This window comes from Pomacea canaliculata, linkage group LG9, assembly GCF_003073045.1.
Source record: "Pomacea canaliculata isolate SZHN2017 linkage group LG9, ASM307304v1, whole genome shotgun sequence".
Classification (NCBI taxonomy): Eukaryota; Metazoa; Mollusca; class Gastropoda; order Architaenioglossa; family Ampullariidae; genus Pomacea; species Pomacea canaliculata.
The window spans coordinates 24,620,913-24,637,050 of NC_037598.1; the positions used below are offsets into that span (position 1 = coordinate 24,620,913).

Below are 16,138 nucleotides of genomic sequence, written 5' to 3' on the forward strand. Positions count from 1 at the left end.
CAAGCCAGCTTATCAAGCAGCCCGCAAGAAGGCTCGGAAAAGCGCTGCTTCGAAAGCCAAGCTTGCGAAGCCGCTTTTGGCTTCTCGTGTGTCCGCACCTTTAAGCGGCGGACACACGAGAAGCCAAAAGCACGAAACTTTTCCGAAGCAACCCTGCTTTTCCTGCTTGCCGTGTGACCACCACTGCAAGCTATCCCCAAAGCGGCTTCGTAAGCCTGCTTGGCTTTAGCTTGCGGCCTGCTTCGCGCTTTAGAACCTGTTCTACTTTTCCACGCGTTTCCACATGGCTGTGAAAGCAACAGGGCCTCTGGCGAACCTCAGCGAGGACCAGACCGTTCATTTGATCGAATTAATTAACTCCCATAGCGAGCTATGGGACTCGAGACGGCCTAAATATAGGCACAAACAATTTAAGACCGAAACAGCTTTCGAAGCAGCGCTTGCGGGCTGCTTGATAAGCTGGCTTGTAGGGGGCCGCTGGTCACACACACGAAGGTCATCGACAGCAAGGGAAAGGGAGAGCTTAGTCGTGAAACAAATACCTAGATACTTATACATGTTAACAACCTCCATCTTTTCTTTACCATAATACCAACATTCCTTTGATGCTAGAAATCCGCCTTTCCGGAACACGATGACCTTTGTTTTTTTGAGGTTCACAAACATGCCAAAACGTTAAGCATAATTTTTTAAAATGTTAAGCTGCGTTTGGAGACCATTAACAGAGTATGATGCAAGGACATCATCAGCAAAGAGCAGTAAGAGTATCTGTAATATATCATGAACCAGTTGGATGCCATGAATACCATTCTGAGACACGTCTGCAGCTAACTGATTGATGAAGAACGTAAAGAGACAATTGAAATACTCAGTGCAATCATTATTACATCTTACGCAGGCTTTGATATTTTGGTACATACTTTTTAAAATTGCCTCCGACTCCCAGATTACATAAAACATGCCATAGTTTGTTTCGATTAACCATATCGAACGCCTTTCTGAAATCTACGAAACATACATATACCTTACCCGATCTTTTCAGTAAATATCGCTGTATGATAGCATACAGCATAAAGATATTATCGACAGTGGTGGTGGCGGTGGCGGTGTCTGGTGGCTGGTGGCTGGTGGCTGATGGATGATGGATGATGATGTAGTTTTATAACGCGCAAGTCTCCGCATCACAGAGACACGCTCAATGCGCGGTGATCCCAGCAGCCACCAAACTGCAGGTCAAATGATCAACTTCAAATAATTTTAAACAAGTGAGTCTTAAGATTTTTCTTAAAGATGCAAGACTATCAGACTCCATGGTCGAGAGGGGAAGCGAGTTCCACAGAAGCGGGGAAGTGGAATGCCCTTCCCTAAAACCACTCTGTTCCTCAGCTATCTTATCATTTTCCTCTGCCCATCTTGTTAGTCTCAGGTTCAGGATATATGCAAACAGTTTACTAACTGTACTGATTAGCGATATCCCTCTATAATTGTCCGGACAATCTCGGTCCCCAGATTTAAATAAAGGGACGATCATCGCGCCACTCCAGGGTAATCCCCGTTGTCAAAAATTTTGTTAAATAAAGTCACTAGGTACCTTAGGATATGGTCCTGACAGGCTTTTAACATTTCAGCAAGTATTCCATCAGGCCCCGGAGGCGTATCTTTTTTTCTTGAACAGTGAAGCAACTTCGGAAGCCTTCGGAACTTCGGAAGCCTTCGGAAGCGTGACGTCACACTTCCGAGACGACCATTTGAGTTACAATCCCCGCCAGGTGGGCTAATTTTTTAGTGTGATCTTAAGATGGCATCAACAGGAGTCAACGATCGGGGCTTGCCTGTTATGAATGATCATGCCTGCAGTGAGCAGCAACTTAAGTGTGTGCAAGTAAGTGTTAATTTTTATCCCAAGAAATGATGTAAAAATGCAAAGCGCGTGAAAATCGGCCACATGTACGTCGATCACATTTCGACAGCACTGAATTTAAAGTCACACGCTCGCACAAGCAAATAGTAAGAAGATCATATCCCCTCACAAACTTCTTTTGAAATCGGTTCATACGAGAAAGAGTGAAGAAGATAATATATACTGGCAAAATTTTTAATTAAAAAAAATCCGATTTATACTGACTGAACACACAGGCATGCACACACACTCGCACGCATAGGCAATTAAATGGTCTAATCGACCAGACCTATCGGAATATCATACATTTATATAAAGACTAATGTGGAAACCGAGTGTTTTACTAATTAATATATAAATATTGTGATAAGTTGTAACATCCAAGTATACAATGCATCTTATAATTGTAAAGACAGAATGACGAATACCAATTTGCTGTGAGTCAAATCAAACAGTTAGCATGTGTGTGTGTTAAAAGTATTCTGAAGACATAACTGAATGTAAGCATAAGGAAATGTAGTACTATGTACACACAAATATAGAAATATATAAAGAAATTGATTGCAAGGTCATTGACACACATACCCAGATTTCCCCCTTTTCCAGATATGTTTCACCATTACCAAAATATAAAACGTTTATATATCTTCATTAGGATTGTACAACAAAATATGAATATTAATTATATATCTAAAAGATGTATAAGTATCATGATTTAACAGTGGAGATCACAGTCATAACCGCTTTTTAAACAAATAGCTATCAAAATCAGTTACACTTATTTATAACACTTGAATAGCCAAATGCTCTAAAATTACAGACAAAATTCTTATCTCATTATTTTAAATTTCCAGGAGGTTTTACCACATGGCTACAGGTATAGAGTAACGGCATTTGAACCTAAATCTGAGGGAAAATTCAAATGTGAAGTCCGGCTGGCAATATTTAATGCAGATGATGCAAAACTGTGGCTTACGAAATTTCAAGAAAGAAGCAAGGTTACCTTGCGTGCTAGGTCTTGTTTGCCAGCAAAGGAGCGGGGCAAAAATATTTATAAACAATACTTCAGATGCCAGCACAATACCAACCCGGTTTCTGCTACAGCCAACAGCCGTCTTGGTTCCAAGAATTCAAACTGTCCAGCTCTGCTAACAATTGTTGTACGGAGACAGCTTGGAAAATACAGCAGGTACTACTCTTGAAGTGTAAATACTATGATGATCAAAAGAAAGATAATGAATATGGGCAAAGCAGTATGTTAAGTTTACACATATTTTGTCTGTTAATGTTCAAAAACAAAGTAACTACAGTCTGTATGTCATTAATTTTAATACTACCAAGCACTCCTCTTGAATTAAGAAATGTTTGTATTGTTTTAGTATGTGCATCCATGTGGATTAAAAAAATGGAACACTTCTTTTGCTCAACACTTACATAGTAAATATGGGGAAGACGACATTTGATCATTGTTGAAGCTGTGATGGGTGTATGGTTATGTAACTTTCATAGCAATGAACAGTCAGTGAGATGTTACATCCTTTTTTGCAGAGCAAAAGAACATAGACCCGCTTTTGAAAGATTTCCCTACATGCCTTCAGATTGAACACACTCACAATCATAGTCTGTATAGTGCTGATTCTCTACGTCATAGGGATGTAAATGATGAGACAATCGCCAAATTCAAATGGCTTTTTTCAAAGGGCCACTCTCCATCTTCAGCACTTGAAATGCATCAGATGGACCTGCAAATGGAACATGGAGCCAACTATATATATCAGGCTGCTGACAGAGCTTTTTGTCCTGATGTGCAGTTTTGTTACAGGTACTTAACATCTGCAGCTGGTTTATCAATAGAATTAGATGTTCATAGCATTTTACACATGACTTGACCATAATTTCACCTGTTCTACATAATCCCCAAGTCCCTAGTGTTTCTTTACTTGTGTATTCTTATACGTTTACTATACAATTAAAAATAAGTTCACATAAATAAATATGTGCCTTAAGCGTTAGAGCACAGTATAATTGCTAATGTTATACCCTTACAATCAAGGTTTTTGGGTTTATTATATTATAAAATTTTATCAGAAACTGCAATATTGACCCTAGTAGCATTTGGAGGAGAGGCCATATAGGACCCATGTGTGTCCCATATAGGACCCATATGAGCTATCTTATGACCATATAGGAAGCCTATATCGGCCCAACCGCCGAAAGCGCAAACAGGTCCGACCGTGGGCTGAGATGGGCTTCCTATATGGGAAGCCCATGTTAACCTAGATACCTAGATTTCCAGCTATTATTGGTAATTTTAGGTATTTTGGCATATTCTGATTTACGTTGTTTTTAAATCAGGATATGCCAAAATTCCTAGAAAAACCAATAATATCAAATGCATCAAAATAACCCTATAAATGCCAAACAAAATGTTACAAAAAACAAACATGATTTGTCGTTTTCTGATGTTTATTGAAATTGTTAATTAAAAAACTAATTTTAAATATGCAAAAATTGTACAGCTTTACTTGTCCTCCAATTCGTTCCCCACCCCAGAACTATTTACTGACTTTAACAGTCTGTGCTCAGGTGCCCTTTCCCTTCTGCCATTCTCTCAATCCCTAGCACCAGCTAACCAGCTAGAGATCTGCGTCTGCAGTTCTGCTTCAGTAGCTTGAGGGCAAGTTTTTCGTGCAGCATCTAAAAATAGAACAAATATAAGAATATGAACTCTGCGTAAAAATAATCACTTAATTGTAGGTCACTGACCCTAATATCCAGAACATAAGGTGAAATAAAGAAAGGTACAAGCAAATTATATAGATATGTAAAGTGGCACAAAAATTTTAAGTGCTATAAACAGAAAGGAACTACAAGTGGAACTGCATTTGAATTTCAGGTTAGAATTTCTATAGGCAGGAGAACTCTGGAAATACTGATTTCAAAAACAATCCCAGTACATGGGAACTGTAAAGATGTCTATCAACTGTCATCTTAATTCATTTCTACACAAAAATTAACCAGCTGATTAAAGGACTAGACATTGCATAAACATATTGACTTTTACAGACAAATGAAATATTTTTTCTCAATGACTCATGAAAACACAGAGTCAAATATTTAAATCCTTACCCTGAACTGTTTGTAAAAGAAAGGGTGGTTCGTGAGTCCCTTCTTTCCCTTCAGACCATGGAAGTTGTAAGACCTGGCTAATTTATTTGAAAATAGCAGAGACCGTTTGTCCCTGACGATATGCTTTAAAGTGAATCCCCCATGCATTGCCAAATAGCATTCCTGAAACAGACAATAATAAACATACATCATTTTTTAAAATAAAACTTGCTGTGGGCAGTATCATGATACGTGTTATGAGAACTAGTATTATAAGACCAAAATATGGATGAAACCATTAAGGAAGTTTCATATTTATCTTTGTACCAAGCTAAAGTGCTTACAGAAAATTTATTATCAGCTGTAATTCATGCCAGCATAACTATGCCTTTGTTACTTTTTAGTACTGCAGACATGTCATTTGTCTATACAATAAAATGCTATGAAAACATTTAAAGGGAATAGCAAAAATACACTTGACATCCTCCTTCTAACAAAATCAGAAGGTTCCCAGTCACTTAATCCCCAGACACTTAATCCCCGACGCTTCATCCTTAAAATGAAATTTTAACTATAAAAATTATGAAGCCGGCAAAAAATTTAATTGAAATTCAAATAATTATCTTCATATAAACATCACAATAAGTTTTACAATTAAAATAAATATTGAAAATAACATTATATAATATTCAAATTATACTATTAACTTCAACATCATTTGAACATCTACAACATTAGTTAAACTATTTTAATTGTAAAAGCGTCGGGATTAAATGTCTGGGGATTAAGTGACTGGACACCAATCAGAATAAGCAAATTATAAAAGATATGTAAAGTGGCATAAAATTTTAAAGCGTTATAAACAGAAACAAGTGGAGCTGCATTTGAATTTCAGTTAGAATTTCTATAGGCAGGAGAACTCTATCCATAAACTGTCATCATAATCCCTTTCTACACAGTATTAACCAGCTGATTAAAAGGACCAGACATTGCATAAACATGTGTACATATTTAAAATTTGCAATGTAATTCAACCACACTGAAATATTTTTTTCTCAATGACTCATGAAAACACAAAGTCAAATATTTAAATCCTTACCCTGAACTGTTCTTAAAATAAAGGGGTGGTTCTTCAGTCCCTTCTTTCCCTTCAGGCCATTATAGTTGTAACACCGGGCTAATTCTGTTGAAAATAGCACAGACAGTATACCCTGACTACGAGCTTTAAGCTAAAGCCTCCCCTCATCGCCAAATAGCATTCCTGGAAACAGACAAAAATAAACAAACATCCTTTTTTATAATAAAACTTGCTGTGGTCAGTATCATGATACATGTTATGAGAACTAGTATTATAAGACCAAAATATGGATGAAACCATTAAGGAAGTTTCATATTTTTCTTCGTATTCTAAGACCAAAATATGGATGAAACCATTAAGGAAGTTTCATATTTTTCTTCGTAACCAAGCTAAAGTGGTTACAGAAAATTTATTATCAGCTGTAATTCATGCCGCCATAAAAATGCTTTTGTTACTTTTTAGTACTGCAGACATTATACAATATAATGCTATGAAAACCTTTAAAGGGAATAGCACACAGACACTTGACTCCTAACAAATCAGAATAGAGTACATACCAAGCGTGCACGTTTTCCTGGATCTGTCTTTAAATCCAACTTGAGACATTCTACACCTCTGAAGATTTTAAGGGAAACTGTAACCCTTGTGTCAGATGTCAGCTCCTTTTCTTGGGTTTGGCACTCCATCTGCGCAAGCCTATTTTTCACGTCTTTCACGTCAGTTTTCATCTCTTCCAGAAGAGACAGTATATGCTGTACAGCTTTCTGTAGTTTATCTTGTTTACTGGAACCAACAAATGCAATAGCAGAAACATGTAAAATAGTGATCCTTATTTATTTCAATTTTTTTCACTATGGCAAAAGAAGCCTGGGATTTTGCACTTCTAGTTATATTTCACAAAAACACTGTTCAAAAGTCTTGGCCGAGGGTAAGAACAAACAAAATGTTAAAATGATTATGAACAAAATGACTTCAAATTACCTTCCAAGGGGTTGGGGGTCCCTGTGCTGGCAGGATGAACACCAGACAAGGGGCGCTGGAGGCGTGAAGGCAAAGGTGCTAATTAGATGTCACAAATCAAGACCAAAAGCACAGCATAAAATTTCCCTTTAATATAATCACGTACTTTAGTCCCTTTCACTCTTATAGGGCAAAATCACAACCAAAGTTACACTGTTTGTGCCGTAATGACATGTTATAGTGTTCAAACAGTTCATAAATTTTCTTCTGCACAAGAATTAATTATGAATATTAGGAATCAAAAATAAATTGCACTTACTTAATGACTTGTGCAGGAGAACTGGAAGCATAGAACATGAGGAATCTGGCTTTTATAGCTCTAATTAATGAAGCTTGCATCTGGTTCAACAGATTGTGATGGCCAGTTTGCACATCCTGTGACCACTTTCATCTTTAAATGCCAGCAGCCAGCTATCTAGAATAACAGTAAAATAAATTATTGACCATCATACAGTCATTACCATTTGTTGTAGAGAAAATGCCATTAAAGTTAATTTGTCCGAATCGATACTTTTAACGCTACTATACCAGTAAACAGAAGGAACTGTCGAAATTCTGTTGCTTTCGAATGGTAAAGTTCGTGACCTACACTTTCGTAATCGCAATTATTTGAGGAAATTCTGACAGCTCCGAATTCTCTGCATCGCTAACGGCTAAAGAATTATCAAATTGCAAGCTTTCAGAACTGTTGGGCTGATTTCTACTTCTCTCTGGAAAAACTTGTGCATTTATTGCGTAAATGTGTACTCTAATCTTTCTTTTCTTAGCGTAATATTCTGCACTGAACTTGGAACTAAAATCTCAATAACTATGCTAATTTAGAGTATATAAATTATACATACTGTTATTGAAGACTCCAACACATGTATCAGTATTGGAATTGACGGCGGAAGAAGCTTAATTATAATTCCTGTTGCGAAAAGTGTAGAACAAAACTTTGCAAATGGCGCGCAGTTCCGATCACCTAGTACACCATTGGCTAAAAGTCACGTGCCATTATTAGGGGTTATGGCCCTTGGTTGGTAAGAGTACTCTCGCCCGTCAATATAGGTAACCTATATCGGGCCGATATAAGCCGAGATTTCGATGCGCATAGGGGATTTGATGAAGAAATGAGAAGTAAATAGTGCCTAAAATGTCTATGATTTGAACATTGAGCTATTTTTCTTCTATTGTAAGGGGTGTTGAATGTCCTTAGTTTGGACAGAGCAAGCATGAAACATGTCAGTTTTTAAAAAATTTTATCTGTGTTTTTATTTTATTCTTGTAGCATACTTCAGCTCTTGTAGTAAAGTCTTTTTTTGATGAGCAAATATCACATGTGTATTTGGTCGATGTAAGGACTGAGCCATTAGGTTAATTAACTTTAATTTATTCCAAACAAAGAAAATAAGACACTCTTTCTTATTTCATTTCTTCCTCTCCCTACATTTCAGGCTGTACAAAAAAGTATTTGATGAGAAATACCCTTCATCCTCTTCAACCTCTTCAGAACAGTTGATTGACAGCCTAGAGACAGCTTGCAGGACATTCAATGCAGAACTAAATGGGGAGTTCTGCAAGGTAAAAGAAACAGCATCAGGGAAGATAGCCATAGCTGTCTGCACTCCCCTCATGATGAGAGTGCACACACTGCACCGTGCAAGTGGTGAACTCGTTTTTATGGATGCCTCAGGGGGGGTGGACAGGTATGACTTCAGAGTTTTCCTGCTTCTCACTCACAGTGTTGCAGGTGGACTCCCTTTAGGCTGCCTTATTGTTTCTTCTGAAGCAACAGAAGTAATAACAGATGCCTTGTCACTGTATAAAGAACTTTTGCCCTCTGATGCTTTTTTTGGAAGGGGTAATAGAGGACCTCAGGTGTTCCTCACAGATGACAGTAGTGCTGAAAGGCAGAGCCTGCAAGCTGCATTCCCTGAAGCAACACTTCTTCTTTGTACGTTTCATGTACTTCAGGCCGCTTGGCGCTTCCTCTGGGAGGCCCGAAACAACATACAAAAAGAAAGCAGGCCTCATCTACTGAGCATCATCAAAAAAATGGTTTATGCTCAGAGTGATGATGAAATAGTTAATGTTTATGATAATGCCTGTAGAGATGATGTTGTTAGGAACAATCCCAAATTCAAACTGTATTTAGAAAAGCAGTTTGAACGAAAAAGTCTATGGGCAGTCACTTTTAGAAAAGACCTTCCTGTGCGTGGAAATAACACAAACAACTACTGTGAAGCAGCTATGCATGTTTTGAAAGATAAAATCTTCTGCCGCACACGTGCCTATAACACTCAGCAGCTGCTTGATTTCTTATTAACACGGCTTCCTGCCTACTATGAAAGGCGGCTGTTGAACCTTGCCAATGGTAGGAGAGATGCTACAGTTAGCAGACGTTATTTATATGGTACAGAAAATATTAAGAGGGAAATGGTTCAGTCTGTAGGAGATTTTATTTTTGAAGTTAAAAGTGAGAATGAACATGGTAAGTCATACCAAGTAGACATGAACACAGACATGTGTTCTTGCCCAAATGGCATGACAGGTGCACCCTGCAAGCACCAGCATGCTGTCATAAAATTTTTTAATGTTTCTTCATGTAATATATTTCCTATTAAGGATATCAAAGCAAGGAGACATTTCTTCCAGCTAGCAACTGGACATGATAATATTCAGGAGGAATGGTTCCAGCCTCTTGTTGATAATCGAGAAGACATCATTGAACCGCATACTTCCAGTACAAATTTGGAAACTGAAGACACAAAATTTGAGACTGACAACAACAACAGGATTGAAGAAATACCGACACATGACTCCGAGGACGAGTTTGACATCCATACCACTAACAGACAGAATGATGATATAATACAACAATTAAAAAAAACCATGGACAAACTTTTAAAAGAAATAGAAAATAATGACGAACTTTTGCCAGCTGCTGACAGTTTTATTAAAAAATTTGAAAAGTTAAGAACCACAAGTGCACTGTCGACAGCACTTTTCAATTTTGGAGAAAACACTGGAGTCTCTTCAGTTGTTCGACGGGGTATTATTCCTGTTCAGCCATCAGCAATTGCCCGTCGAACAACATATGTTGGGGGCAGGCGGTGCTTGCAAAGTGGCAGAAAACCAATCAATGCAAAATTTTCTAATAATACAAAAAAGAGAAATTTATCAGAAAGCTGTCAGCTCCTGCCAAGAAAAAAACACAAAGCAGCACACAGTATTAGCCAGTGTGTTAAAAACAATGAAAGCTTAGGGAAATGCCATCATGCAAAGTGATCAACTTTAGGAATAATTTACAGAGTGAAAAATGATAGGCTTTTATAAATATAAATTCTATGTTTCAATAATATAACCATAAAACTCGTCCAATTTATTCAACAGTATCGGGTTGTGAAAGCTGGTTTTAGAAGTAGACCTTTTCTTACAGGATATATTTTTTCTTCTTGTGTCTATAAGGGGGATTCCTGTTGCTGTTTTTTTCTATTTATTAAAAAACTTGCCGTTAACATGATAATCAATGGAGAATGTAGTCATGTTCATGGACACGTGTGTGGCAAACGATTTTATCTGTGCTGCTTTATTAAATTATTCATTTTCCTTGATGTGATACTTCATATTTCTGAATCTAGAACTTATGAAAGTAAAATTTATTGTAACACTGTTGTAACTACAGAATTAGAGAAAAAGAAAGATACATGTGGAATGATTTTGACTGTTGTAAAATGTACATCATGTAAAATGGATGTTTATGTAAAAAAAAATGCCATCTAAATAATGTTGGGTATGAACACCTCTCAATACTTCTATGGGAGTTTTCGAAAAAGAACATGAATTAAATTATTTTGTGAACTCTGCTGAAATAATCCAATCTCCTACAAGTTTAAATATCTGGTAGCACTAAGAAAGATTTTAACAAAACTTATAAGAATAATCTAATTGCCAACATCATAGCAAATTCGGTGAAAAAGAATTCAGATCAAAGTTGTTATTGTGTACATAGTGAACATTTAATTACTTTCTCTTCGTTTACTCTCTGTGTTTTATAGTTCTTCAAATATACAGTGCATTCATCACATATTTCATTATTGTGTATAATACAGTTTGTTCTACATGCCCTCTGAGGGTTCTGAATAAACTTTTTTGGACTGTGAGCTTTGAGTATACATGTTTCAGTATGGTTTTACAAATGTCTGACAGAATGAAAGCCAAGGTGGACCAAAAACTGTTTTATGTTATTGTTGACAAATGATAAATCTTTATTTACTAGGGTAACAGAATGAGCAAAAGTTGAGGGTTTTTTATATACATCTAGCCCTGTATGAATATATGAGAAACATATTATACATTTTATATTTAAATGGTTTTTTTCCCACTTTTTAGAAAGGAAGCGACTGAAGTTGTTGCTTAGCGCAGCTTTCGCCCTCTGTCTTTCAGTTGAGTTTCAGTTAGTGCATTGCTATGCTAAAATTGTCACCTCACTACAACATCAGCCCTTTAGTTTTCCTATGTTTTAAACGTGAACTTTACCTATACCCCTCGATTGCTGAATACTAGCTCCATCGTTTGAAATTACAGATCACTTCGCAAAGGCGTGTCTAACAATCTCGCAGTGGCTGGGAGTAGTTTGAATTGAGAAAAGAAACACACATATAAAAATAAAAATATGTTCTTTCAAAAGCAATAATTATTATTACTGTGTTGATGCAATTTTAAACATCTGTAAGTGTAAAATATGTACATTTCACTATCAAAGTATCATAGTAGAGATTAGGTGTCTATCAATAAGACTAGACAATTAAGACTATACACAGCTAGATTACATGACTTCTCTCGGCAATCAATAGGTTTTAATGAAAGCCTTGACAGAAAATTGATCATATTAGAGAATGAAAACTGAAAAGAGAACCTCCCTAAGTTTCTGCATTTTTAGCATAGCATAGCATAATCGCATTCGATTGTAGAGGACAGAAAAAACCCCACGGCCTGTAAAGAGTGATCGAAGGGAAGCAAAAACAAAATACATAAAATGACTAGTTCCACCTAAATTTTAACATTGTTGATCATGTCAAACAAATGGTCGCTTGCAAACACTAGATTATATGGTTTCCATTGTCAATAAATAAGTTTTAATGAAAAGCTTGATAGAAAAGTGATCATATTAGAGAACGAAAAACATTCCAAAGCAAAATAAAAACGATCGCCACCCCAAGTTTCGAACACACCTACTTTCAAATAACAGGCCTCACACCTCACCACTCGACTACAGAGGCGAAGCTTACGAAGCATTGCAATCTAACGTACTTGTAGAAACATCGTCTCGCTTGTGTTGGATGTGCCCTCAGTGATTTTACTTTGACCTGTCATCAGTTTAAGGCCTTGAGCTATTTTGCCTGTCATAATTCACTTTATGCCACCCTTCACAGTATTTAAAAGTTGTAGAATAAGTCCCCCAGAACAAGTTTCATAGCTGTCAAAGAGTGAAGCGGAGGTTGGCTTAGAAGGGAAGTGTGCTAGGTCGCTGACGTCACGCTTCCGAAGGCTTCCGAAGTTCCGAAGGCTTCCGAAGTTTCTTCACTGTTCAAGAAAAAAAGATACGCGCCCCGGAGCCTTATTTAGTTTGAGATGATTTATGGCTTTCATCACTTCTTCTGTGGTTATTGAATGATCTAGGTCAGGGATGGCGAACCTTTTTCAGTCCGAGTGCCAATTATTTCAATTTCAAAGCAATAAAAATTGCTGCGTGCTAAGTCGGTCTACTTAATGACGCCGCTATAGAAACGAAGTGCTACAGGCAGTAACCAGTAAGTTTGCTGCGCGGAAAAAATAAAGCTGCTTAGTATAAAATTATAAATTATAAAATAATACTTATTTATTCAAAGTTATTATCAACGTTTTCTGAAAAAATTGAAGGCTATTACTTAGGATAATTTGAAATTTTAAAAAAATCCATCAGCGTCATCGCGTGCCGCACAAAATCGTTTCGCGTGGCACCTTGGGCCAGAGTGATCTCCCTTCATTTAACTGCCTGTCAGCTCTTCGGCACAATTCGTCTTTGCCCGTTTATCTGCTTCAGATTTTGTGTACCAATGGTCAGTGACTCTGTGATATCATTATCTATCTGTCTGGATTGGTTGCTGTGTCTTCGCGACTTCTATCAATTATCTGGAGAATTTTATTTCAACTATAACGTCCGCGCCATCTTGCCATATTTTAGATCTGTGCATCATCTGGATTACCGGTGCCCACAAACAATTGTAACTTTTTGCTAAGCATTGCGTTTTTCCATTTTCTGATTTGTGGACCTGTGTTTTATCGTTGAAATTTCTGCAAACTAGATCTTCGATCTCTACGTTTCACTGATGTCGCCGATGATCAATGCCTGTATTCAGTTGACAATATTTTTCTCACAAAAATGCCTTCGTGTGGAACCTTTTTTAGAGAGATTTGTGGACTGTTCCATGCGGTTGTAATTGCTTTTATGGGGAGACGCGCTGCGGTGAAGGCAACCATGTGTGTGAACACGCTTCAAGTGAGTTCGTGCAGCATGTCTCTTCTCCTGACTGAAGTCATCGCTACTCTCTTATGGAGTTCTGGAGACACAGAAAGGAATCCAGGACCAAACGACAGTACCGATTTTCGGGAGGAACCTGACAATGCTCCAATAACAGCGACAACACTACAAAGTCATATTGACAGCCTCGAACAAATAATCCTCGACCAAAGAAACTTCACACAATCATTACTGATAACCATAGGTCGGTGTGCGATCAACTTACACAACTTGATACTTCTGTCAAGCATATTCGCACAACAGTGGACAAAAACACAACGGACATTAATTCTCATTTGCAAAAAGAACAGCAAGACATGCAACTACGCCTGTCACAGTTAGCGAACGAACTGGAGAGTTTAGAGTCACTCGAGACGCAACAACCTTATGATATTCGGTTTGCCGGATGGAAACGAGAACTATCACAGCTGTGAGATACAAGTGCTGCGTTTTCTGAATGATTATGCTGATTACAAAACATGGAACGATGTTGATGCTGAAAGGGCCCATCGTATTGGAAAGTTCGAGGCCTCTAAATCGAGACCTATTATTATAAAATTCTGCAGATGGTTTGATAAGATGAGGCTGTTACGAGATCATGTGATTAGAGGTGCAATGCGCAAGGATGGATTTCGTTTGGCAGTTGACCTCACCAGGCAGCAGAGGTTACAACTTCGCCATCTTAAGCAAGAAGGCAAGTCCGGCTACTTCCGGAACGGTAAGCTACACATTATTGATAACGCGCGAGTCAACAGTCACTCAAGCCGTGCTGACTCTGTTAAAGACAGCCTTCCGCGGCAGCTCCATCGCCATGACGACAACAACTATAACGAGCGGCAGGTTTATGACAGACGCAAAAATGCCGATGATTGTGAAGATAGTCAATCCTTCTTCCCCTCTTCTTCCTGCATTTCTCAGCCTTCACTGTCAGTCAGCCCACCACCTGTTCCTAGTCCCACTACCCTAGTGTGTTGCACTTTGAGCAATCCCACCAGTGCAACCACTATAAATAACGCACGTGTAATTGTCCCCCTTGGAACTGGGGTCATTGCCCCCAACATCAACGACAAGTGCAGGGATGTAGCTGCCCCTTCAATAGCAACAGCTGGGAAATATCAGGCGAAAACACGTCGCGGTAACGAGACCACATCGGGACAGGCCCGGTTGTCCAACATATTGACCAAAAACGGGACATCCTACAGTCGTGTGACGCGAAGTACTGCTTTAAGCAAGAACAGTGCCTGACGGGAAGCCCCAGCCCAGAAAAAACGTGGTCCCGTTTCCTGGCAGCAGAGTTCTGAACTTTCTGGAGTTTGTGAAGAAGGTACCAGTCTCTTTTCACAGATTTACCAACAAAGCCGCTCCGTCACTTAAAACTTCCTTATTGATCTACAATTTAACTATTTTAACTTAATAATCAACACCCCATTGTTTTCCTTTCAGATTAAGGTAAGGGGGTTGGATCATCCCAGAAACCTGAAATACACAACCTTGTTCACTGGCCTCACCATTGTCAGTGAGAGGCTCCACAGGAAGTCTTTTCTTGCGGAAGGCAACTATCACCTTGCTTTAGCACACTTCAAGTTGAGGACTATTTTTCACCGCACCACGACACTAGGATGACTATAGGTGATCTACCTCCGCAATAGCATCGTTGCTCGCGATGAAACCTTCCACCGTGTCCTTGGCACGATATCTCGCACCCCCAACAGGCAAGGTCACTACTCTGAGCAGTATTCACAATATTCTCAAACCACAAAACAGTTTTCTAATCTAAAGGTAGAGGCAGAATTTTCCCATCATCTATAAGCATTGCAGTAAGATGTCTGTCTGAGGTATCAATAGGCGACAGTGAAAAGAAGCGGCCACTCTTTCAATTCTCTAGGTCGTTTGTATAGTGCTGTCCCCAGCATCTTCTCTCTCATCAAATTTATTTAACGAGCTTAAGATAAAAAAGAGAAAGAGATTGGTGCGTAGTTTACATCCACACACAATCACTTGCTTGTCTGTAAACACCTGCTTCATCCGATACTCGTCCGCAGGCTGTAGACGGTCCACAAGAGTTTCATCTACAACAAATTCTTTTTGTTAACTATACAGGAACTATTAATTAGTTAATAGTGAGAATAATAGTGCACATTATAAAATAATTCAAATAAGTGAATTTTTAAAAAGGAAGCAATAGTGATCCTAAGATTTGCCAGCAGGATAAGATGCTGTGTGTAATATGCATCTGTGTCTAATGTTTTGTACGAACCGTCTTTACTGCTCGAATGTAGTGTGTCATGAAGACACAAATACAAAATGGCGAAACTGCGTGACATTAATACCAGTGATGGCTGTCCTACATCATAACTGAAGGTTGACACATTTCTTTCCGACCTTCCGATCCCTGGCCCGTTAGTACAGGCTGTTGCTATGGACGATCCGACATGCGCAGTGCGTACACCGTGTGACACCCTCCCACACTAGCTTACTCCGCTCCTCC

The 16,138-nt window shown here is 38.4% G+C and overlaps 2 protein-coding genes across 3 annotated transcripts; both read left to right on the plus strand.

Annotated features, from left to right (window-relative positions):
* The first annotated feature begins 427 nt into the window (after positions 1-427).
* On the plus strand, positions 428-3,589 carry LOC112572571. Its single transcript, XM_025252312.1, has 3 exons — positions 428-1,882; positions 2,755-3,089; positions 3,449-3,589. Exons 1-3 carry the CDS (start codon positions 1,799-1,801, stop codon positions 3,501-3,503), a joined length of 474 nt encoding a protein of 157 aa, XP_025108097.1. The 5' UTR covers positions 428-1,798; the 3' UTR covers positions 3,504-3,589.
* Positions 2,244-11,251, plus strand: LOC112572570. 2 transcript variants are annotated; one of them, XM_025252311.1, is made up of 3 exons: positions 2,244-3,722; positions 8,543-10,179; positions 10,217-11,251. In XM_025252311.1, the coding sequence occupies exons 1-3, from the start codon at positions 3,628-3,630 to the stop codon at positions 10,351-10,353; spliced, it is 1,869 nt and encodes a 622-aa protein (XP_025108096.1). In that variant the 5' UTR covers positions 2,244-3,627; the 3' UTR covers positions 10,354-11,251. The 2 variants fall into 2 exon arrangements, with proteins under 2 accessions (XP_025108096.1, XP_025108095.1); XM_025252310.1 differs by having other exon boundaries at positions 3,088-3,722; positions 8,543-11,251.
* The last annotated feature ends 4,887 nt before the right edge of the window (positions 11,252-16,138 follow it).

Bases quoted from the DNA above. Each gene is read 5' to 3' on its own strand.
- LOC112572571 (XM_025252312.1), top strand. From the start codon at position 1,799: ATGGCATCAACAGGAGTCAACGATCGGGGCTTGCCTGTTATGAATGAT. The intron at 1,883-2,754 runs GTAAGTGTTAAT...TTAAATTTCCAG, and splicing joins AGCAACTTAAGTGTGTGCAA to GAGGTTTTACCACATGGCTA. The intron at 3,090-3,448 runs GTACTACTCTTG...CCTTTTTTGCAG, and splicing joins CAGCTTGGAAAATACAGCAG to AGCAAAAGAACATAGACCCG.
- LOC112572570 (XM_025252310.1), top strand. From the start codon at position 3,628: ATGCATCAGATGGACCTGCAAATGGAACATGGAGCCAACTATATATAT. The intron at 3,723-8,542 runs GTACTTAACATC...CCTACATTTCAG, and splicing joins GATGTGCAGTTTTGTTACAG to GCTGTACAAAAAAGTATTTG.